Genomic DNA, 25792 nt, shown 5'->3' with positions numbered 1-25792 from the left:
AGCTTTGCTCTAGTTTTATTTTTTATTTTTTTTCTGACTCCTTCTCGGCTTTATATCTCAAAAAGTTTTCATCCGATTTCAACGAAATTTTCAGAGCGTTTGTAAAGTTACCGTGCCTCAAAGATATTAAAATTTCAGCATTTACGTCACTTCCGTTCGAATTTGGCGGCCATTTTTAAATTTACAAAAAGTGATTTTGTCCGGAAGAAATCTCCTTTAACTTTAAAGATATCGCTTTGAAATTTTTACTGGTGATAGATGTATCAATTCTATAATGTACTGGGGGGTTTAAAATTGTGTTCATCAATTTTGCTCAAAACCGGAAGCAGTTCCAATTTTTGGAAATTTTCATTTTTTTGAACAAAATAAGACAATACTACAGTCTTATAGAACTTGCCATGGTGAATTCAAATCTGAAATCCGTTTGAAAATCAAACAATGCATTACAGAGATATCGGGGTTCAAAAATTGATTTTTTCCGGAAATTTTGATTCCGCGTCCTTGGTTTAAAAAATAGCGTAATGTTCAAAGTAAAATTAATTCGTACCAAAAATAATTGTTAAGTCGTGCTTGAACACATTCAGATTTTTTTTGTCAAGTCGTTCTTGAAATCAGAAAGGTTTTTGTTAATTCGTACTTAAAATCATTCGGATTTTGTTAAATCGTACCAGGAATAATTCGATTTTTTTCATCTTTTTATTTTAGTTACTCTTGTTGTTGGTTTAAGAGCTCTTCTAACAGGAACTTCCAGCTTTACTTCCGACATTAACGGAAGACCCACTCGTTGCTTTGCAACGAGCTTTGCTCTAGTTCCGTTTTATTATTCATACATGTATCCTCATTACATTTCAGCTATAATTTACAACTTTACTAACAAACTTTCCTGTTTGCAATGTTTGTTGTAACGCAAATTTCATAAGATGTAATCATGTTGTGATAAAAAAAAACGCATTTCGATTAAAGCTGCTTGGTCCGATTTTTTTGTTTTTACAGTATCAAAATTTTTTCCATACAAATCATTTATCTTAGAAAGTTATGGACTTTCTCCTATTTACACCAACAGAATCAGTATCCTTTCAAAGTTAGAAGTATTCCAAGTAAATAAAAATAATTTCTCTTTGGGCAAACGAAAAAACAAACCAAAATGCATCACGGGAATGTTTAGAAAAGGAAAACGCTTGGTTTCGTCCCCCGAATGAATGGGGTTATTCAACCTGCATGCTATGCATTGATTGTAAAAAAAGCAGACTTCAGAAATATTAGCAAACAAAACGTACACATGTTTATTTGTAATTTGTCTGATCATTTCGACCTTTATTTAAAGCGATGTCAAATTCATAATACAACCATACCGGTACCTATCTCGTCGTCAGGGGTGAAATTTAACATGAGGCGAAATAACGCGGTACCTTTTAATGTCGTTTGTTTTGTTAGCAAATTTTGTACGTATTTTTCTTCATTGAAATTTGGCATAATTGATGGGTAAAACTACTGCTATGTCTATAATTATACATATACTAAGCATAGCCATCGTTTAAAAGCGTGCATAAAATTTGATATAAAATCGGACCAAGCAGCTTTAATTTTTCGAAGATGTTCCTATTAATGACCACTCCCCACCCTAACCCCCGTGTGTGGAACCGTGAACACCGAACTTTTGACAGCTTGTACAATGTGATAGATGCACTATGAAACTTTATTACTTTTTTGTTCACCCTATAGTTGATGGTGGAGGCCCTGGTTCGGATCCATTTGGATTTTGAAGTAATTAATCATAGTGCCAGTCCAATTACTAAGAACGGAAAATTTGTACTATGAATTGCGTAATTAGTTCAATAAATGATTAGACCCCCTTCTTAAAACGCGCCCCAAAAAAATGAAGACCCCATTTTCTACTTGATGGCCTTTTTTTTATTTGCTAAACATCGCAAAATTTTAACATATTTTTGACATTTGTAAAAAAAACTTTTATTTTAATTGCAAAACGCAGACCCCCCCCCCCCCCCGAAATAAAAAAGATAACTAAAACAAAAACAGAGTATAACGACGTTTGGACCTAAAGATAAAAAAATTTAACAAATAAATAAATAAATAATCTAAAAAAAAAATAATAAAAATATATAAAAAAATAAAATAAACGGAAATATTGAGAATTGACTGAAGTATATAACTTCTTTGTATCGCAAAACGCAGACTCCCCCCCCCCCCCCCCCCCCCCCCCCCCCCCCCCCAATAAAAATAATAACTAAAACAAAAACAGAGAACAACAACGTTTCGACCTAAATATTCTTACATTGATCACCGTAGCTAGATAGATAGATAGATAGATAGATAGATAGATAGATAGATAGATAGATAGATAGATAATTATTAAATTAAGTTTTAAATGATTTACTTCAGTCAATTACCAATGTTTCCGCCTCAAATGAATTTCAACCCTTTCATATTGCCCATTTTTAATGATTTTTCAGCTTTTTGACCTCCCCTAGCTAATTCCCTTTAAAGGGTTGTCATTCCGTAAAGTGTGAATGTTGCATCTTCACATGTCAGTGTATAGTTTCCTATGTCCCATCCACCTACTTTTCGTGCTATATAACCTCCCATCTGTAACTTGTACTTTCACTGTGTAAAATTCAACACAACTGTCATAGTCGTAAGTTCCGCATTTTACCTCTGATTCTCATATAATTAAAGGGGCATGGTCAAACTGCGGAGATACTACTATATTTTAGTGAGTAATATATAAGTACATGTTGTTGCACAAGCATGATTGTAAACTAGTCTGCCATAATATTATTGATAAAGTGAACACTTACCCTAGCTAAAGGTCCATTGTAAAACTCTTGAGTGGCATTTTTGTTTCAGTCAGTGTACGGCTCAGTGTAACTCCGGCTATGAATTTGATAACGGCGACACAGCCATACAAAAAGACTGTGACCCCATGACAGGGCAGTTTTTTGATGGTCCCGCTTTTCCAAAATGTATACGTAAGTAAATTAAAATATCAGACCTTCAGCACGTTGAGAGACAAACTTTAGGATTAATCTATGGTTTAGATTTTGACTACTGATTGACCCCTTTTTAAATTTCTGTTAAATCCCTGACAATACATATTTTTTATGGTGTTTAAGAGAACTGTATGGCCATGGTTGTATTTAGACCACATAGAGGAGCTCTGTATAACGATACAGGAAAATCAAAAGTTCAAATATTAAAGCTAAAATGTATGAAATATTTTTTCCTATATAATAGATTAGAGCTTAAAAGATCATATCTTAAAAGTTAAGGTAAATCAATTGGCTATAGTTTGTTGACCACCTACAGCTTCCTCAATTTCTCTGAGAAAAAACATTGTTAGTTACGATATGTAAAATAAATGATTGAAATAAATGATTTACATTTGCACATGTAAGTCTATTTTTGGATCCATAATTTTTCAATAACATGGGAGAAGTCTATGAAGGGAACAATGTGTATATATATTATTTATGACCTTGCTTTTATTTGTTACAATTTCAGCCACCTGCAACAACCCTGAAGTTATGTATGGTGATTTAATTTTTATTAGCAGAATTTAAAATAGTTATATATGATACAATAACATGTATATACATGTACAGTACTAGATAATTGTAATGAAATGAATGATACAGAAGTTGCACAAATGAGTGTATGCATGAATTCATCTTTTTTCAGTAACATGGGAACAGTCTATAAAATGAACATTGTGTATATATATTATTAATGACCTTGCATTTATTTGTTACAATTTCAGCCACCTGTAGCCCAGCCTGTCAAAATGGAAACAGGCACGTAGCATCGTTTTTGAAAGTGGGGGGGCCAGACCCATCCAAAAAATCTTGACAAGCAAAAAAAAAGAAAAAAAAAATTTAAAGTTTCCAAAAATCTTCAAAATCCTAATCCGTGGGGGGGGGGGGGGGGGGGGGGGTTAGACTCAACTATACTTCCAAAAAAATTCTTCCCTGCCAAAAAATTCCTACTTCCAAATCATGAAATTCCTAATCCGTGGGGGGGGGGGGGGGGGGGGGGGGGGGGTACCTTCAATTTGACTACTCATTTCCTAATTTTCATATCAATTTTTTAGTAACTTCCAAAAAAGTGGGGGGGCCAACTCCATTATAATTCATTTTTTAAAATGTAAATTTTAAAAAAATTGTTGCTGCGAGAAAAAGTGGGGGCCCCCCTGATGCTACGTGCCTGGGAAAGACCTGTGTACAGCCCAATGTCTGCTCCTGAGTTTAACATAATACATGTATATCAGTTTTCATTCAAATAAAGAGGGGTTGATGGAACGGAAAGGGCACGGTTATTTCTTGATAAGGTTTTTCGATTCTCCAATGAAATTCTCAGGATCATCAAGGGGCGAGAAATATTTTAAATAATTTGTTTCAACACCGATGGGTTTATTCAAAGTGAAAAGCGAATGAGTGGAGAATTTTAAAGGGTAAACTATTGAAATTTGTTTTATTATTTAGCTGCATATACTGCATATTTCCTAGTTTACTTGTATTATTACAGAAGATCGTCAATTTATGTTTTAACATGCGAACCCCACTCCCCCCCCCCCCCCCCGAAAAAAGTATATCAATTTTGGCAACCTCTAGAATTCATTGACCATATGGTAATACGGAGTATAAGGAATGAACTCCAAACAAGTTAAAGAGTTAAAAAAAGCATCTTTAAACTTGAATATTTATTAAATGTGAAGTACAGAACAATCCGTCAATACATTCAACGATCTAGCAGTTTAATAGTGTCAAAAGTAATCACTCTCGAATTGTAAGGTTGTTTTCCTACAACGTCCGCCCAGCTCCGGCAAACCGACTCCATGAAGGAATAAACTCCAAACAAGTTACAAGAAATCTAAAATTAAATCCAAAAAACAAAAATAAAATTACAAGAAAAGATAATAAACAAAATGTCACTATGATCGACGTTTGAGCAGGTAATCGAGAAACAAATTACTAATAATCACCCTAAAATTGATATTAATATAAGAAATTATGATAATTATATGAAGAAAAATATAGTATACATATCATGAAAATGATTAAAATCAAATAACAATTTTTCATATGAGTATAGTGTGAACGTATCATATAAACCTGAGTATTTCATCAAACGATTTTCATGGAATTTGACATCCGTTAAAAAATATACATCGTCAAATGTAATACATATATGTGTATAGAAGGGTAAATAATCAATCTCCGCCAAACCCCGTACACTCTTAATGTAATATGTTCACGACAATCGCTCAGTGACCATGACAGCGACCAATTATACAACAAGCAAGCGCTCCTGTGTGACTGCTATGATTTCCTTGATATATCTGGAATGAAATCCAAAAATATTGTAAGGTACTCATTTTGTTAATAGTTATAGAAGTAAAATTGTACTCACAACGAATTCAGTGTGACGCACTTTTGATAACATGATTAAAGAGAGATGGATAGTTGTTGCCATTTTTAGACTATTTTAAACTCCTACAGAAGAAGAGCTTTTTATATAAAGATATAGGAAAATATTCAAATTTTAAAGCTCAACTATTAGGAAATGTTCTTTACTAAATAATAGTTCATGGCTAAAATAATCACTAATCACGTGTGACGTTTTATGGTAGATCTGATGGTTCGTTTGTTGACCACTCGGCCTCCTTAAACATGCAATTTTACGACTTACAACCAATGAGCGTCCTAAGATTCCGTCATGATGGTCCATCGATATCCAATCAAAACTCCTCGTATCATTAACGTATCCATATTCGTCATGGAATAAATCTCCAAGGTCGCCTGAATGACTGTTTAAGAATGCAGGAGAGTACTTAAAATTACCGACAATTGACCATGGATTCAATTTTCCAGTAAAACTTGTTACTTTTTTAATGTATAATGACGGTTTTCTGATTTCTACGAAACAGAAAGTATTATTATTAGCATCTATTTTTGTCATTTTAAGTTTTCATCTGTTTATGTCATTCGATACACAATTGAAATTTTCTTACAAATCCCTTTATGCAATACTCTTTTGATTTTTCTCACAATCAGTTGATAACTGACTGATTATGCTTTCAAAAGTAGGATATATACCTTTAATGAAAAGAATATATGTTTAAAAGGTTCAAACGCGTACATTTTAGTGATCTACAACCCACCAGATCCACTTTAAAATTTTAGAGATATTTTAGAGATGATTTATTTAGCCATGACCTATTCAGTAAGGAAAATATCCATATAACTTATCTTTAAATTTTAGATATTTTCCTTTACCTTATGGAGTTTTTGTCTGTCGGTTTATTTATTACACAAGGGCATGGTCTACGTATGAACAGTTTCTAAGGCGAGGTAAGCTAATGACAAACATGTTGATGACAAACATGTTGATAAAACAGGACTATCAACTGCCTCGATTGAAGTCATCTTTTTGTAAGTTCTATGGTTGATACAACGACCTTGTCAGCAAATATAATCTTCCACTGGATCGCATTCTGACTTACAATGTTCATACTTATTGTTAGACCATAATTAATCACCTAATTGTATACGGACTTTTCCCGACTACGACATGGAGAACACGGCGGATGTGACCGGTCGGCAGAGAACGCTCACTCCTTCACGGCACCTGATCATACATCTACCTCTAATTTTTTTTAAGAGGTCCGTGTTTGCTCTGCTCCTGTTTAGTATTTGCCTTCGGACTCTTGATTTTAAACACTGTTCGTTATCACCACACAGGCTTGGGGCGAATTACATTGTAAAGTAATGCATTACATTACCATTACTTCATGGATTTGGGCATTACATTACCATTACCATTACTTAAATTTCTTGAAGTAATGCATTACATTACCATTACTTGAGTAAAGTAATGAATTACCATTACTTTTGAAAAGTCAATAATAAGTTTTTTTTTAAAAACTAAAGCTTTAGAGATTTATAGCAAATGTTTCAAATATAAAGCACAGATTAACATATCTACAGGTTCATGTTTACTATCAGGTTCAAACTAAATAACCTATACAAGATTACTGTTGAAGTTTTTGATCATCAAAGTTTCAAAGGTTCCTATCTTTTAACTGCATTCTGTCGGGTTTGAAAACCTTCCCAGTTGTATTAAATAAACTTCTACAGGAATCGTGGAATCAAAAGATACTGTTTGGCAATCTTTATCGTTTTTCTATCAGTCCAAACTAATGTATTTAATATGAAACACATATATTGAGAGAGAGAGAGAGAGAGAGAGAGAGAGAGAAATTATTTTCAAATAGGTAATTATTAATGGAAGTGATTTCAAAGCTTCCAGAAAGAATGGTTGGACAACGCATTCGTTTATTTTAGCTTTTAAAGGTGCTTGTCTGTCCTCTGTTCAATTGTGTCACAGCCTTAAAGAGGGGATCGGGGTGTTCAGCACTTTTTAAAACAAAAGCTTGTTTTGATATTAAGATTATCTTGAGGGCATTTAAATGAGTGTCAACACAATGCAGAATTAAATAAATGTTCAATTACTTGGAGTAAATTTTTCAAATAATTTCATACTCTTTGTAACAACACTTTTAAGAATGTTTTTAAGATATGTTTTTATAACTAAACATATTGACAATTTAAAAATGGGTTGCTTTATATTTTATTAATAATACAACTAAAATATTTTTATCTCAAGAATTATTTTTTTCTTCTTTCAAATAATTCTTAATCAAATGCAATTTCAAGTTGTTTAATTCATCACAATTTTAAAAATAAACATGCATAAATAAGCATAGTAATGCAAAGTAATCTGCTAGCATTACACTAGATTTTGGAAAGTAATGCATTACAATACCATTACTTGTAATGCTAAATTTGTGGCATTACACCTTACTAGCATTACTTTGAAAACATGTCACCACATATCATTTTTATACAAAGCTCTTCTTCCCACAATGATTGATACACTGTAAACGTCCTTAGTTTCACGTGTGAAAATTTCACGACTAAGTAACTGTCTTTACCCCTTTAATTGCTTTGAAAACAATATTAAATTATTAATGCACAACATTCACGGAAAATTGTCTAATCGCAAACATAGTGAAATTAATAACATCGTAATGTTTTCCACGTCTACAGTTGTCTAACTTTTTCAAAGACCACCCAGTCCTCGTCAGTTAATATTAACTGTATGCTATTCTGAAGGCATTTAATTCTCATTAATATTCAACAAGAGTTGTTCAATCGGTATTTACGAGTTTTGAATTCTTGAACTATTTCCATTACACATTGAATCCATTGTTAACAACTACTTTATGCTTTAGTAAAAACGTAATTAAAATTTTGATCAGGAACACCTGAAAATGAGTCTGGGGTTTACTACAGGATACGACCGACAAGTATTTGAGTCGAAAACGTTCAAAATTCTAAATTTCCATAATTTTCCTATCGTCGCACATGGTACTAAGTTTTAAAATATTTTTCCTACCTATGGTCTTCGCTATACCTCACATGATACGAAGTTCTATAATAGTCTGCCTACCTATGATATTCACCATGTCTCACATGATATAAAAGTTAATATTATTTTTCGTACCTATGGTATCCGCTATCTCGAACATGATACATTTCTCCCACAGAATCACAACCGTTACTTAGGTCTCCAAACTCGTGAATGTGGAAGCCATGTTTATCATGGTTTGACTCTGCGTTAACGTTAAAACCGCTGAGGCCAATCTTCATGGTCAGTGGTCCGTGGCCCTGAAAAAGAGGATAGAAGAGTGAATGCAAATTTATTATAATTGTGATGCTTGATTTAGATGTCTGCTTCTTTTTTAACATATTATGTGTGAAATTAGTAGCCAAATTGAACGAGAAATAGATTCGCAGATATATAAATTAGATCCGTTTAAGTACTTAAGAAGACTGTCAGTACTTATACATTAAAGTAAACAGCAGATGTCTTTCAATTAGATATTTTCTTGTTTACCTTCCAGCTCAACTATAAACTGCTCATTTGTAGGAAGTTAATATTTTTTACATAAAACATTGGAAATGCAATATTTTTTGCTACCTGCTGGCAAATTTTGGACAAAACCTTATCGGTCATAATGAAAACAGATATTTCGAACACCAGACCTAACTACAATGTTCATCTTTAATCTTCCTTTAAATCATATTTAAGCAACACATCTTTCAATCAGTTTTCTCTATTTCAGTATCATATAGTTACAATATAAGTATGTATTATACTTTAATTTAATTTTTTCTTCTTTACTTTACCTAAAATTGATTTTAAATAAATGTGTTAATCTTTTTTACAGCTTAAGTGTTATATGCGCATGAACGGTAATCCAAATCCATGCGTATAACGTACCTTCTGTGACATTTTGATACTTCCGTGTATTTGATGAACAAAATCACTGAGGAGAGAATTCGGTCTAACTTCACAGTGAGCAAAATGCTCGGCTGTAAATAACATATTAAATTCATGACGACTTATAGTACTTTTTCACACCTTTGTATAGTTTTTTTTTTTTTTTGGATGTTTGGGTGGGAAGAGGGGCAGAGCTTATATCTTAACAAGCTTATCTTTTAAAAAGATTGGTGAGCAGCGCTGTAGCCTCCCTAAAACAAGAATCAGATTTTTAACTCATTGATTTAAATTCCTGAATCGATTAATTAACAATAAGAAGGCACAGTGGTGTACTGGAACTGTGCTGGAGTGGGTCTCAGTTTGATTAGAATTGTGAATCTAGAGTGGGCTTCACATCGGCAATGGCATAGCTAATCATTATGTTTCTACTGTCATTTCAATTTCGAAGTGAAAATTTTCAAGAACCATTGGTATTGTTGTGTAGCAGTCGTATCTTCTCGGGCCTTTTCGGCAAGCTTGGAAAACATATCCGAGGTTGTTTTCCGAGCTTAAGATAAAGCCAGCTATTTATTATATTTAAAATAAATTTGCATTAAGACCTAAGCTACTGTTATTTTTTGACATTTTCAATAAAACACAAAACTTCATGTGATGATGATAAAACGAAATTCAAATAGTACAGTTTATCTTCGGTAGTACAGTATTCCCAGAATCCCCCACTATGGAGTCGAGCATGCGTATTCCAGTGAAAAAGACTAACGTATTTACTAGCGCTCGAGAGCGCTAGCAATTATGGTTAAGTCATCTAGTTCATTCATGATCTGATAAGAATATGATAATATGTGCATAAATGAACCGGTATAACAATGAGCATTAATTAAATGAAGTCGCTTGTATAAGTGTATCATCAGGATGCACCAATAAGTTTTTACAGTTAAATTCTATTTAATTGAGTTGTCTCTCTTTGTTTAGTGTATTGTCAAATGATTGAGCTTAGCTTATTACTACTCTGAGAACGGTTTCATTCTTTAAATTTTAACGACAAAAAGTTATTGACATAGATGAAGTGCTGTATACAAGTACCTGCGGCCTCGTGACATTGTTCGTGATCCGAAGAATGGTGATGGTCCTCTTCTTGATGCACGTGAAGATGAACGTGTAATTCTCTGTGAGCTGCGCACAAGATCAAAAGTATAGTGTGTAACAAGATAAGAGAAATATTTATAGGTTATAATAAATTGTTGGTCTAGAAGGGAAAAACTATTGCCTGTTTTCTTTAAAATATTAAAGAAAAATTAAGTCTGCTTATATCTATACGCCCATTGGACAATATTTCACACATATCACAAAATTTTGGTTACACTTGGACCTCAAATTTCAAAATAAAGTCATTTCAACTATTAGGGGTTGTTTATTAAAATACTGATTAAATGTGAAAACAATTATTCATTAAACTGAACGGATATAAAATACGCTTTACCATTTCTGTGATGTGAAGAAAGATGGCGGTTGTTATAACTCTCATGTTCCGTATAGGCTGCGGCTTAAACAAACATACAACAAATACTAAACTCAAGCATATAGAAAAAAAAGATCGTGACATCTTTAGATGCTTATGTACTACAACAACAAATTCAGCATAAACAAATTAAAACCAAAACAAAATAATAATTAGACTCGGTCAGAATTATTTTTTTTATAAAACACGTATTTATAGTTACTAAAATGTTAACATACGTGTATATTTGCTTGTTTTTCGCACTTATGTCCACTGATAATAAAAATATTTGTTCATATTTATGAATATGACGACAAGAGTCACAAAGTTGGAAAAAGGGCTGGGAAAGTTGAATTTCAAAGAAAATGACAAACACCAGTTCTTAATTTGCATTAAAAAGTGCGCTTGATATGTTGAAATCAGAAACCAAAAACTCAAATACAAAACCAAAAAATTTCAGATTACTGATTTTTCGTTGTTTTTCCAATAATTAATACATTTTTTAAATATTGAAATTAGTAAATCGATAAAGACGACAATAGTCTGAATAAGAGAAATATTATTATAAAACTTTATGTAAATTCTGATTATACGTACATATATAATATAATATTACATACCTGCCATTAGCGCCAATGAAATTATAACAATTGTTTTAAACATCTTTACAATTTCTAACACGGAAAATAAACACCGAATCAACATTTCATGCTTTATATACATTTTAAGTAATAGGGTCAACATTATACGATTAAACGATTAACATTTCCATTCAAGTTCACCAACCTTTGCCAATTCATACTAAAAGCACCTGTTCGGTCAGTGATAGGATTACTTTTTTTTGTTTCAGAGACCTGACTAATTAACTGTTACTATTCTGACATTGAAAAGTACTTATATAACATCATTAAGAGCACACTGACCTTTGTTTTCTTGGGCAGTATCTGTCTAATCCGTACTACATATTGTATGTACTTATAACACACTTGACCCATACAGCCTCTGCGTATGCTATTCATTGTGGGTTTTTTTAAAAATCTACTTATTAGTTATTCATCTAACTTGACACTATTTTAAAATACTTTAGTATATTTGTCTGCAAGTTAGCTAGGTTCAATTACAGATAGTTCTTTTACTTATTTCTTATTTTCTTATGCTATAGATTTATTTAAGTTAATTGTAATGATTTTTTTGTTCAAATTATCATACAATAGGGAATATAAACAAAAAATAAAAATAAAGGCAAGCATGAGAACTTGAAACACAACAAACATCGTTACAAAAAGATAATTTAGCGGGGAAGGGGTTAAAATGAAAGGGCATTTATATATCAATGCTTTTTCAGTAGTCATATTTTGATTTGATAATCATATTTCAAACGATATAAAATTCAGCTTAAGGACAAATAAAAAAATCGTGATTTCATATTTCGCTAAAAGGGTGTTCTTTTAGCTATTTGATACTTAGATTATGTTTCAAGACAATTATCATAATAGACAGTGTTAAATTAATAAAAAAACTGGAGACATATTCAAACATATTAAATAGATCTACGTTTCTATGTTTTATATAATATTTTTACAGTTTTAACAGTATACTTCTGGACGTTTTCCAGTCGTTGTAAAGAATATAAAAAAAAAATAATTTAAAAAACAAAAACAAAACACATGTTCAAAAAACAAACAAAAAACAACAACAAAACTAAACAGACGTTGTAAAAAAAAAAACACACACAAACTGAGCAAAAAAGAATCACAAATAGTGAAATTGTATAATTTATGTTTAGTACTTAAACATCTTGGATTGGTTTTACCTGTCATAAAACATATCCTGAATAAAAGACTAATATAAAAGGAAGAAATTGTTTGACAGTTTGTTATTGTCTTTTTTCATGGAGCCAGTTCTTTTAAAATAACCTTATGGAGATTTGTTACATTTGGGACATTATCTTATCATGCTGCTTTAAGATAGTTTGCAAAATTGTAGATTAAGCTGACAAGGCAAATCTTCTTCATAAGAATTTTTAATAACATAAAATATAAATTAATATGTTTAACATAGTTCATTTATAGTCATAAACTTTGTATAAAGGTAAATATAAATCGTGGATGGCGTACAACAGGTAGATTATATCTACCCCCTTACAGTTAAGAATTAAATCAATCTGGGACAAATTCAACAGCCAAACGAAGACAGCTATTTAATCTTTTCCGACATGGATAAGAATGCATATAACGTCAGCAAATAGGATCGGATTTGTTACCTTTACTGCGTATATGTCATGCGTGTACAATTATATACCCAGTAATATTATGATTGACATACCAAAATTGGCCAGTTTATCATTGGATTTGTAAACATTTACATTAGCTGTCAGTTTGTCTTTAAATTCCTTTGAAATGGTGTTGATGTTTGTTTTTCAATTATAATGCACGTATTAAGATTTTAAATTTATAGTTTAAACAGTAAATATACGTCACACATATATTTAGAGGGTTGCTTGTTTTGCTGGCTTTTTCTGCAGAGAAATTGATTCATATCAGCAGATTATTATTAAAATGCAAGAATATAAAGTGAAGAAGACAAACATCTGCCTTTCATTCAACATAAAGAGGACTGTGAGGTTACTCAAGGTACCCATTTGGCGTGTACGATATTTGGCGGAAATTAGTTTTTGAACAAGTTGGGGTGGATTTGAATGAGCTTAATCCTGAATGTGACTATTTTTTTACATATATGCATGGCATTTAGCGATGTACTTGATTTAGCGGAAGCCGTATTTCGCCAAAAACGCTAAGTAGAATACACAGCCAAATATAGTACGTTTACAGTAATTCATACATTTATCATAACGGAAATTCTATAGAAATTGATTAAAGTACATGTAAGATAGATAGCGTATGTTTATTTATGTTTATGGAGAAATGTGTTATTAAGTCCTGTGATGATCCTGTCGACGCCGGGTCAGAAATCTCGATAAAACGCTACAACTGACCACGGTGCGTCAGATAATTAGTATGCACTTGATTGCATTTACTAATTAGGAGGAGAATGTTGTAGCGCAGTGTCAGTGCGTGTAAAATGGGGGTGCGGGAAACACGGCTCTCCAGTAGTCATCTGGAAGCTGTCTTTGTGTCATCTCTTTTTATACAGGTAAGATAAATTATAAAGCTTGCGCGAATTCTCAAATGTAAAGTTAATAGATTCAGAGGGTTCAAATGATATTTTACTTTCAGAGATTTTTGTAATAACTATAAATGTTGATAAACATTGTAATTAATATTTATATCTATTGTTAAAATGTCATATTAAATTGTTATATCTAAATGAAAGTAGTCATTTGGGAGCATTCTTTCTGCCTCCTCTTTTTATACAGACTGAGACACAGGCTACTTTCCAGGTAGAGGGGGAGACATTCCGGAAACACCTTGGCTAGGGCACCCGCCAAGTGTGAGCATGTTAAAACAAAGACGTAGAGAATCTAAATAAATTAAATATCATAACACTCCATATAACCGCCAGTGGACTTTTATAAAATAGTAGTGGTGTCGTTATGATACATTAATCAAGTCCATAGTATGGAAAACAAATTAAAGAGTTGGGGGATACTGTTACATTAGATTTATAGAGAAAAACATCCTTCATTAAGGAAATGAAACTTTGCACAGTAGTCTTTTTTCATTTTGTATTTATGGTAATTCAAACCAAAAAAGTACATCCACAAACTTCGTAACTAAGGTTTGAACATAGAAAAGGCAGCAATGAAAAAAAGGTTGGGTTTTTTTGTTTTAATATTTATTAAATTAACTAGCTTAAACAATATAAAACTAAATCAACGTAGAAAAACGTTTAAACTAAAGAAAAAAATTAAAACATAGCCCAAATATTTGTAAATCCAGATAGCAGAACTTCCGGATATAAAGACATAAAATTTATAACAAATATTATTAAACAAACGGAATATTATCTTAAATCACAACTTAATATAAAAGTTTCTTTTTATATTAAATCATAAAATACTTTTTCTTATAATGCATTAACCTCTTTTGCGGCAAATGAGATGTAGACATTTTCAAAATTGTAGCAGAGGCTATACAAAAAAATGTCTTTGTCATTCGACATTTGAAAAAAATTGATGTGCATGAAAAATGTTAATTACACTTAACCCAGTGTTTCTGAAGGTGAGGTCGAAAATAAAAAATAATAATTACAAACGGACAGACAGACGAACACCGGGCTAAAATTTATCAGAAAAGCTCACTTGAGCTTTCAACTTAGGTTAACTAACATGAAATGTGAGACTTGTAATATTCAAAAGTTTGACTTTGTAAAATTGGACGGATGTAGGGTCATGTTACGTTTAAGTTATATAAGCTTATATGTACACGTGTAAGCCACATTGAAACTTAAAGGTAGCTTAAAGGTGGTAGAGAGACCGTCTTTAAGCTACCTTTAAGCATCTTTAAGCCACTTTTAAGGATAACTTAAAGATGGTCATTCATCATGTGCGTGGATTTACGTAGATAATAGCTTTTTGTGAATAAATGTTTCAGCTAAAAGTCTTAATGGAGAAAATTAATAGAGAACAGAAATATATCGAGATGATAATCTGAAAGACGGCGCGGTGAAAATATTCGCCGTCTGTGAAAAATGACAATAACAAACTGTCGACCATCTCAAAAATCCATTAAACGAAGTACAAATTTAAAGCAGAGCAACACGGACCTCTAAAAAGATAGAGGTAGGATCAGGTGCTTGGGAGGAGTGAGCATCCTCTGCTGACCGGTCGCTCCCGCCGTATGCTCCTTGTCACAACTGGACATGTCATAATCGAGGTAAATGTCAAAATCGGGAAAGTGTCATAATAGGGAAAAACGAAACGTTGATGATTTTGTTTGTTTGTGGTGGTCAAAATACAAACCTTGAGCCAACACGGACCTCCAAAACATTGGAGGTAGGATGAAATTGATAAACAAGATATATTTCCGTAGCCAGTCAGTAAGCACCTATCTTAAAAAAAAAATCCTGTTTGATGTAACTATTTCAATATACGACCAAATTAGAACCGCATAAACCAGCTGAACATGTTCATGTTATGTCACTTTTGTTTTCCTCCATCATTTCTAAAGGCTAATATCTTAATTCTAAAACAGGGGAAAACTGAGATAACATATCCAAGGATTCGTCTTCGTTGCCAGGTTCAGAATGCCTGTCGCTGAACTGACAAATGACAGAACGTGAAAGGGCATTATTCGTGTTCCCAACGGTGAACTGTGTTCTTGATAATAAATCGGAAGCAGCCAAGTTCCACGAGCTACAATTGAACTCGGGCTCTATGGTAGACCCCGAGGATAGGTGTAAAGTTGGGGGTCTGTTCCTTCGTTCATTTTCTACAACGTTGCGCTGAGCATTGTGCGTTGTTCCTTTTGGACGCGTCTCTCCGTTTTCTTTCGGAACATCTATGTCGATCGCTGTTGACTCTGGTGACGAAAAAGGTTGAAAGTTCGTTGGTTGAAAGCTGGAAAGCAGTTTCACGTATAAGTTACCATACATAATATCAATAAAGTCGGGAATCTTCGAAAAGTTTGCTCGGCCATCTGGATAAGAAGGTAAACATTTCTTAAACTGTCTTATTTCTGACCAAAACTAGCCAAAACGGTTGCCAAAAGATATAAACAAATGGTTGTAGAGAGGAAACCATTTAATCTCCTTCAATTTTTTTCTCAGGTTTTTAAATCTTCAAAATAAGTCTGTAGCTGTGCAGTTCGACAGCTGTTTCTAATGATTAAAAAGGCATTGTCCTGTTCATGAATGCATACTTTTCAAACAAAATGACATGTAGGACTTCATATTTATTGCTTTTATATCTTTTGGCAACATTTTTTGCCAGTTTCGGGCAGAAACAAGCTAGTTCAAGAAATGTTTACATTCTTATCCTCAAATGTACAAGATGGCCGCACATCCCCCTTAACAAAAAATAATTTCCCCTGCTTTTTTCTTCAGTGTTTTCCTAACAATTTTCAATAATCATATAAAAAACGAAATATTTTTACACTTAAATAAAAAAATAAAAATCAATACAGCAAATATATCGGAATGCTCTCTCCCGTACAGAACTTAAACTAAACTAACCCTCCTTTTTCTCTATTTGTTGAACTAGGATTCGTGAAAATTCCAATAAACCGACATGGGTTTTAATATTTTTGTTTACATGGAAGATACTTTTATATGAGTTTGGGGTGTATCAACACCAAATATCTGATTTCAACTGAATATGACTGCTAGTTCGACTTCATACAAAGTGAACAATTACAATGAACTCAAAATTATAAAGAAATCAATAATCAAACAGCTTCTGAAAAACTGATGATATTTAAGTAAAAGTTACATAAAAGAATCAATTAAGCGAACGATTGTGTCAGCAAATATACTCAGACGTAAATTAAGACATTAACTCTCACGTGTCTCTTGTTGGATTAACGCCGTTGAAATTTAAAAACTATCGGAATATAATAACATTTAACAATTTATTGAATGTCCGGTGAAGAACATGTACACGATAATTAGTTAATTACAAAATATATCACATGCATACACAGGTTAATCATTAAATACGAGGAAGAAACGTATACCTATTTATTACACCGGTATATGACTGCAGCCCTTACTTGTTCAGACATTGAAGAGTCTCCTTGTGTCCACTTCCCCTTGTAGCGTTCTTAACTACAAAAAAGGACGCTAAACGTTTATTCAAGTTGAAACGTCCACCAGTTCACACTTATAACCTAAAAAAACAGTGAAGTATAATTTCAAGATTCCTCAATTATAACTACATCTGATATGGTCTGATAATGACAGTTTTTCCTTCCATTGTGAAACAATGGATCAAATTACCATATCCCAATAAAAATCTTCTAGTATATTCTTTTTCAAGAGTCTTTTTAATTTCTATTTTTGGATGAAAAGTCATAAACTTCTTAATTTTGTGACACGTAAATAAAACATAAATAATATATTGTCAATTAAGGAACAGTGCAAGTATTTTAATGACATATTTGTGAAAAATGGTTTAGCAGAAACGGCAGTGTGTGGTTATTAAGTAGATTGAGCTGGGGATGCTAATCAATATCAGTTTCTCTTCAAAAGAATGACATTTTTTCAAGCCATAAATTTGTTATAACTACTATCGATAATCAAATTTTAATCAAATTATTGTTTTATGGTAGTCCTTATGATATCAATGTTTAAATATTTAAATCAATACATACTTTTATTTCGGCAACAAAACGCTTTTTTGTTTTTTTGGAAAATATTTTTATCTTTCTTTCCTTATAGAACCGGTATCATAGCATGTAATGAATTTCTTTTTTCATCTGTGTCTTTCCTAGAGTCTGAGTTGTATTCTAAAATTGAACTTTTCAATACTTTTTTATTCATTTTTATTTTGATGGCCTTGATTAAGGGAGAAAGCTAAAATAGGCGGTATCTGCTGCCTAATCTGATAGATTATGTGATATTAAATAAAACATTTTTTAAATGAATAAATGTTTCTTAACACCTCCTCTATACAACGTTCATCATTATTTGCACATTTTTAAACAGCATTGTCTTACTTACTGCAGTGCCGCATGGATGCGCGATTGTAAGCTCGGCATAGGACCGCAAAAATGGTGGTGATGAAGAGAAGCGTCAGAAGACTCAGTAAAATGAGGAGTATAACGTTTTGAGATGACGGGTCTAAAAAACGAAACACAGCTTGCCGAATTTCGTTTCAATGAAAACTGAGCTTTTATCAAAATCACCAATGTAGTTTATTTGAATATAACGCTCGTATCTAGTTGAAGTTTTTGTATTAATTTTGTTTATTTTAGGAAGAGGGTAGAGCGGAAGCCAGTACATTGCAACTAAATAAGACATCAATCTATATAATAAACTAATCGGTATCTCACCTTGATATGTTCTTGTTTTTACTTCATCTGAAGGTGCTTGCCGTTTGTGTAAACTCAAGAACCTGCGTGTTAAAATTGAAAGGAATTAATTCCGTTTTATTAGGTGACAGATCAATCCTTTGGTTTAAGAAACTCACTCTATTGTGTCTCCACATGCAGCATCAGATCTATGTGTACGTTCGCTTTCCTTGTCGACTATCCATAACGTGGTACAGTTCCTGCAAGTTCTACAGCGGAATTCAAATGTTCGTTTGTTGAAATTAGTTCCTAGTTTGCAAATTCTGCATGTAAAGCCATGGGTTACTCTGTATTTGGAGTTTCTTTCCAAACCTATTACCTGAGAACAAACCATGGAAACCATTAGATCTAGACGTATCATATCCTATCACCGGGGCTTGTGAAAACAGCAGGAAAAAAGTATGTACCCCAAGGTTATCTTTTTTCTGCGAGATACTCACTTTTCAACTATTTTTCAAGCCTCTGTGACTGGATATGCTACGCCATTATAAAGATTTTCTATCAGCATTATAGTTTATCGTTAATAGAAAAGCAGACATAAATATGATTATGACTACATATGACTACATCAAATTTCCTTCACTTTCGAGGTACTAAACCGAACCTTTGCAGGAAATTGAGAGTGTCTCTCAGTACAAGCGTCACAGTACATGCACACCCTTGCCTGTAGGTGATAGAACGTGTGAGAGCTTGCCTCACACTTCACGGGTGTATGCATCTTCCGGTGTAATGAAGTATTATGACCCCCGTAGAATAATGACCGGGGGTCATTTTTCTACGTAGAATAATGACCCCCCTAGCTGAAGAATAATTGGACTTTTCTGAAGAAAAAAGACCCAGGGGTTATTTTTCTTCATGTTAAACATGAAGAAAAATGACCCCCATAAAAAAATGCCCCCCCCCCCTAAACATGAATAGAAATTGGTTACCCCGTATCCAAGATATGACTTTGAAGTTACTTTATTTTTCACTCTGTTCAACTGATTTTGAAATTATAAACACTGATCTTGTAAATAAATCGCTGTATTTAGTTTTTCCTATCCGTAGCAAGCACACGTAAAACACTCTGACATTGCACAAATTGATTGTCAACAGTTACGTTACTTCTCTTGTCGACAAACGGCGGGAAATGACGCAAATAAAGAAAGATTCATACACAATGAGGATATTGTGTGATAATTAACGAACAATAATCATGAAAGAATAATTGTTGTAATAATATAAGCAATATTCATTGGTGAATGAATTGTCAATCGAAGAATGATACATGTATATATCTTTATGGGAAAAGACTAAGGGGGCAGGTAACGTAGAAATATGAATACTTCTTATTTACATTTCTTGGGGAAAGTTATTTTTTTTTTTAAAAGCATTCTGCGTTAGTTTTGTTTTCTTCTACGTAATACATGAACATCATTTGTTGTAATGTTGTATTTGTGATCATGGATAGACTTTATTCTTTTAGAGCAAATTTGTGAAGAGTACCTGACTATAGTAAATCTTAATAGAAAATAAACACTGATCGATTATAATAAGAAAAGAGTGTTTCTAAAAGCGTTGATAAGAGGTTAGGACCCATGTTAGGGGTTTATATCCCTCTTGATTTTGATCACACGATCTTTATTGTATCCAACGTTACCAATGCTCATACAAACTATTGATGCATTAACCATCGTGGTATTAAATAAACTTACTAAAGTATGCCGAGGATCAAGTAAAATATATTTTCTGTACGAGTACTCTCAGTACTTTGACGATTTTCCTTATTAGCCGTTAACCTCTACTGGCGTAATGGCTCTAACTTCAGCTTGGTTATAATGCCTAACAGTGTAGTAAACTTTTCATAATTTTGGTTTCATCATTAATTCTGAGTGATGCACTTGTATACCCAGCAGTTTGTATTGCGGAAATCATCAATGCAAGTATTATATTCATGAACAATATGAAGAATATAGAAGATGCGACGGCGAAGCGCGAAGACGAAAGTGCTAAGTTGCGAAGGCGAAGACGTGATACTACTACCGCTTCTTCGCCTTTGCAACTTCGCACTCTCGCCTTCGAATCTTCGCGCTTTCGCCTTTTAGCTCACCGAGACGAAGTCAATGGGAGCATATGCTATACCCCCGGCGTCGGCGTCCGGAGCTGGTTAAAGTTTTAGTTGCAGCTCCTGTATCTAAGCTATTATTTGTCCTCTCTTCACCAAAGTTACATGGAGGATGCGTCTGGACCTACTGAATCTGGTTCCTAACTTTCAGATGCTGGAGGAGGTTAAGGTTTTTGGAGCAGGTTAAAGTTTTTGTTGCAGGTGCCTTGAATAGCAATATCTAAGTTACTGCTGGTCCGTACTTCACCAAACTTGCATGGATGGTGTGTCTTATGATAATGATACACCAGACAGGCTTGAGTGCTGAATCTGAGCTATAGGTTTCGGATGCAGGAGAAGGTAAAGGTTTTTGTTGCAGGTGCCCTCTAATGATAATATCTTGGTGCGTCTTATTATAGTGATGCACCTGACAGGCTTAAATGCTGAATCTGAGCCACAGGTTTCGGATGCTGGAGGAGGTTAAGATTTTAAGAGCTGGTTAAAGTTTTTGACACAGGTGCCCTCTGAAGACGATATATAAGTTATTACTGGTCCTAACTTTACCAATCTTGCATTGATATAGTCTTATGATACTGATGCACCTGACAGGCTTGAATGCTGAATCAGAGCCATAGGTTTATGATTCTTGATGAGGTTTAGTTTTTTGGAACAGGTCACATGTTTTATAGCTAGATAGATAGCTTGCATAGTTGATTTAACTATATTATAAATGAAACGCAGAGGTTGCTTCAGATGCAGAGCCTGATCTCCATTATCAAGGATGCTAAAGAAATCTTCTACCTTACTCAAACCTGCTCGATAGATAGATGTGTTTGTTGATAAATGATATAACATGATTCCTATGATAATCATATGTAATATTATAAAAAGTTATATGATACGATATGATATTGTATAATTTTTTTTGATATTTTATGGTATGATATTGTATCATGATATCGTTTTGTATAGTATTGTATATAATGATACAATATTGTATAATATTATATTGTATTATTAATTTATAATTTAATCACATGATACTATTACATAAGATATTGCAAAATATAATATTATATCCTATGATACTATATTGTATATTCTATAATATTGTATCATACGATTTTGTATAATATGATATTAGTTTCTGTAATATAGAATTATATCACATGAAATTGTATAATATGATACTGTTCTATTATATGATATCGTATCATACGATAGTGTATAATATGATATTGGTTTATAATATGATATATTATCACATCACATGAAATTGTATTGTATGATATTGTAAAATATATTATTGTATCATATGATACAATATGTATAATATAATATTGTTACACACAACACAGAAGACTTAATCACCAAATCTGGTGCGTATGAATACATTCAGTATTTCTTCAGTATTTCTCGAAGAACAGGAACTGACTCTTCTCTCGATTTCAAACCGGATAACGACCTGATATTATACTTACGCTGATAAATATCTCATTGATGTAAATATATTTTGACAGTTAAATGAATTCAATTGATTTATTTCTTAGTATACGAAGAGTAAATTCATTAAATTACAGAAAGCAAAAATAAAATTGTGTTATTAGAATTTAAAACGCTGTATACTATTTTTGTCAGCATATTGTGGCTGTTCCAGTGGCCATTCTGTTAATTTCGCATTACTTGTTGAATAAGACAGAGCCTGTTTAAAAAAATCTTATTTGCGGGAAAGAAAATTAATACATGTTAAAAAAACGTAAATATAAGCATTGAATCATTATTTTTTGAAAGATGTGGTCTCATAACTGCAACAATGAGTGCAAACAAATTTTCATAACGCGCTAGCGGGCGTTATACAATTTGTATGCACACACCGTTGCAGTTATGAGACCACATCTTTCAAACAATAATGATTCAATGCTTAATAATACAATTTAATATCATATGTTTCAATGTTATGATGTATTATTGCAGTTTGATATTGTTTCATATAATACTATATTGCATTATGTTTTATGATATTGTATTGTTTGATCAAATACAATAATGTATAACACAATACAATGTCATATCATACGTTACAATATCATATCTCACAATATTTTACGGTATTTTATGGTATTATATGATATATATTGTAATTATGATAGGATGCATTTTTAATTTTATATTATTGTATTGATTAACATATGAACATATGATTAACATAAAATTTTTTAACAGATGATCATGATATACGATATTGTTTCAAAACAGAATCCATGAATATCCAAGATCATAAAGGATGGTGTTCATATAATATGATAAAGGTGGTCTCATAAAGGCGATGCCTCATAAAGGTGATGCCTCGTCTCGGTGAGCTTTGTAATATGTGATTACCTATGTTTTATAATTGCGGAGCTCTAAAGGGTTCCGAGGCATATTTTCGAAATTTTATTTTTATAAAATTAATAAAATAAAATAATCCAGGGGGATGGGGTTCGGACTCCCTCTCCCCTTTTACTGCGTGAAATTATTAATATTGAATTTTCCGGCGGGGGGGGGGGGGGGGGCGGACCCCTTATCCCCCTCTAGATCCATGCATGAGCAAGGAGTGTCGCATAATGAAATTACATTGTTACTGTGTTTGGTCCACGGTAAAGAGACGGCTGGTAAGTGACAGGAGTCTGGAAGTGCATATGTACACATTATGGCGGACATTAAATTTTGTGTGGAGTAGATAATGATTAGGCATAGCCAGCACTGGTAAACATATATGTTACATGTACACATTAAAATATTTATAAACATTCATAGTAAGCGCGATGGCCTAGCGCATGCGTACCAATAATAGCATGGATTAATCCGAAAACCTTAGCGAGTACGGTGCCTGTATTAAATTCTATGTAATCGACCGAGACTTGCTGAATGCAATCAAAAAACCTTAAGGCGAAGGCGAAAGTGCGAAGATGCGAAGGCCAGAGTGCAAAGTTGGGAAGGCGTGATAGAAGTATCGCTCCTTCGCCTTCGCACCTTTGCACTTTAGGCATCACATCTTCGCGCTTCGTCGTCGCATCTACGCACTTCTGCTCTTTCGCCTTCGCACTATCGCCTTTGCAACTTCGCATCTTCGCCCTAAGGTCGAAGTGGCCCTATCGGAACACCATAGGTATATGTAAATTTAATTGTTAAGATGACAACCATACCCCGATGCAATACGTCAATATCTTGTTATAACGGAAGGATTTTTATTTTCTATGATGTACCCCTTCTTTTACTTTAAGTTTATTTGAATATGAATTATAATTTCTGTAAACTTCAGCAGTAAAAATTACAATAATGTAAAGACTATTTCACAAATACTAAAAAATGTACTTAAAAACTTTATCTACAAGGGGGTCATTATTCTACAGGGGTCACTTTTCTTCATGTGGAGTGTGCTCATTTTTATCAAAATGACACTTATTCTTCAGGCAAAGGGGTCATTTTTCTACATAGAATAATGACCGGGGGTCATTTTTCTGCGTAGAATACTGACCGGGGGGTCATTTTTCTACGTAGAAAAATGACCCCCGGTCATTATTCTACGGGGGTCATTATTCTTCATTACACCGGCCCTTGGTCACAGGGAAACATACTTTGTGCAGCGCTACCAACGTTACATAGGTAAACCACCCAGTTTTCATCGTGTATCATTCCGAGACGGAACGCCTGAAGACAATAGTCTATTAATGTCGTCTTGTTTAAAAGACAGTCCTTTTTATTGATTGTTGATTTTTGGAAATGCTTGAAAAGTAATTTTCATGATAAACTTAAGAAATGAGGGTGAATTTGTTTCGGAAACAACCACACAGGGCTGCCCTTAAAATTTGTACTTAGCCAATAGCTTATTAATTCTTAAGATTTGAGAAACCAAATCTATTTGTTTTGTTCTTACTATGATAACTTTAAATTTTTTTTAAATCAAAAAGATTAAAAATAATTGTATTTCGGTATAAACTGGCTTTTGTTTATAAAATAGGAATAAAACATCAATATCATTGATATTCTTTAAAAATAAAACAACTTACCTGATGAATTTTAAATTAATTTTACAACAGCTTTACAATCCAAAAATTCTCTGTTTGAAATCAACGCAAAGATTTTGCACAGTAATTGCAGGGTTTTTATTTTCATTTTTATTTATACTATTTAATATACTTCCTAATAAAAAACAACAACAAGGAAGTTTAAAACGCACTGGAAGTTTTGACTGGATAGATTCGATGGTTATTACTAGATCAGATTTACGTGTGCCTACTTGCTTTATTACAGGGGGAATAATAGATAGAGAAGAAAGTTGAATAAACAGAACAGCTGAAAAAGAAAAACAGAAAAAAGCAGAAAGAAAACTACATTTTATCATTTAAACTATGGAAGTGTTTTTTTTATGTTTGGTGACAAGTCCCGATAAGTTCATGTCTTCTACTACGCATCTCTCCTTCACAATGTTTTTTTTTAAAGTAGTCTACGTAATAATAGTAATGATATTATTCAGTTTGCATGTTCTGTGTACGAGAGAATATCGTTTTTTTTTACGAAATAATCAAATCAATTATCAGCTTTCATTGTGAATTTCCAGCAGCATCAGGTGAACTTAAACACAAAAAATGTTGCACAAGTAAAATTATCATGTTTTTAGTTACTGAGGTAAGTGGTTAGTGGTGTTAGAACAATTTACAACTTCTTTAATTTTGAATTCTGTGTAACTTTTATAACCTTTATTTTTTTTATGGGCTAGACATGACATGCAGATTGGTGTCAATCAGCTGCCATGAAATAATTCGTCTCATAGCCTCTGTTTTTTCACAATCACTGCATCCAAGGATTAGTTCTTAAATGTGAATATGTGACATTTAAGAAATC

General features: G+C 32.9%; 2 protein-coding genes and 1 long non-coding RNA gene across 3 annotated transcripts; 1 reads left to right on the top strand and 2 right to left on the bottom strand.

Moving 5' to 3' along the window:
- Positions 1-2704: 2704 nt before the first annotated feature.
- LOC128163035 (uncharacterized) lies at positions 2705-3806 on the top strand. Its single transcript, XR_008240756.1, has 3 exons — positions 2705-2731; positions 2866-2987; positions 3776-3806. It is a non-coding gene; the product is annotated as an uncharacterized LOC128163035 (long non-coding RNA).
- An 899-nt stretch (positions 3807-4705) lies between these two features.
- Positions 4706-11585, bottom strand: LOC128164210 (uncharacterized). The gene is made up of 8 exons (XM_052827965.1): positions 11479-11585; positions 10841-10903; positions 10444-10533; positions 9361-9452; positions 8581-8744; positions 5704-5821; positions 5248-5353; positions 4706-4884 (listed from the first exon to the last, which is right to left on the bottom strand). The coding sequence occupies exons 1-7, from the start codon at positions 11579-11581 to the stop codon at positions 5279-5281; spliced, it is 705 nt and encodes a 234-aa protein (XP_052683925.1). The 5' UTR covers positions 11582-11585; the 3' UTR covers positions 4706-4884; positions 5248-5278.
- Positions 11586-14696: 3111 nt separating this feature from the next.
- On the bottom strand, positions 14697-19543 carry LOC128162461 (uncharacterized). Its single transcript, XM_052825671.1, has 6 exons — positions 19430-19543; positions 18945-19144; positions 18808-18869; positions 18476-18595; positions 17527-17581; positions 14697-16376 (listed from the first exon to the last, which is right to left on the bottom strand). Exons 1-6 carry the CDS (start codon positions 19541-19543, stop codon positions 15989-15991), a joined length of 939 nt encoding a protein of 312 aa, XP_052681631.1. The 3' UTR covers positions 14697-15988.
- Between the last annotated feature and the right edge of the window lie 6249 nt (positions 19544-25792).

This window comes from Crassostrea angulata, chromosome 9, assembly GCF_025612915.1.
Source record: "Crassostrea angulata isolate pt1a10 chromosome 9, ASM2561291v2, whole genome shotgun sequence".
Classification (NCBI taxonomy): Eukaryota; Metazoa; Mollusca; class Bivalvia; order Ostreida; family Ostreidae; genus Magallana; species Magallana angulata.
The sequence above is the reverse complement of the archived record's forward strand: the minus strand, read 5'-3'. Positions and strand labels throughout refer to the sequence as shown.

Excerpts from the sequence above, each read along its gene's own strand:
- LOC128162461 (XM_052825671.1), bottom strand. The coding sequence starts at position 19,543 with ATGCATACACCCGTGAAGTGTGAGGCAAGCTCTCACACGTTCTATCAC. Across the intron at positions 19,145-19,429 it reads ACTCTCAATTTCCTGCAAAG|GTAATAGGTTTGGAAAGAAA; the intron begins GTTCGGTTTAGT and ends GTTTGTTCTCAG. Across the intron at positions 16,377-17,526 it reads ACTCTTCAATGTCTGAACAA|CTTTCAACCAACGAACTTTC; the intron begins GTAAGGGCTGCA and ends ACTGCTTTCCAG.
- LOC128164210 (XM_052827965.1), bottom strand. The coding sequence starts at position 11,581 with ATGTATATAAAGCATGAAATGTTGATTCGGTGTTTATTTTCCGTGTTA. Across the intron at positions 5,822-8,580 it reads CGAGATAGCGGATACCATAG|TCATTCAGGCGACCTTGGAG; the intron begins GTACGAAAAATA and ends ATTCTTAAACAG. Across the intron at positions 5,354-5,703 it reads TCTTAGGACGCTCATTGGTT|ATATATCAAGGAAATCATAG; the intron begins GTAAGTCGTAAA and ends ATTTCATTCCAG.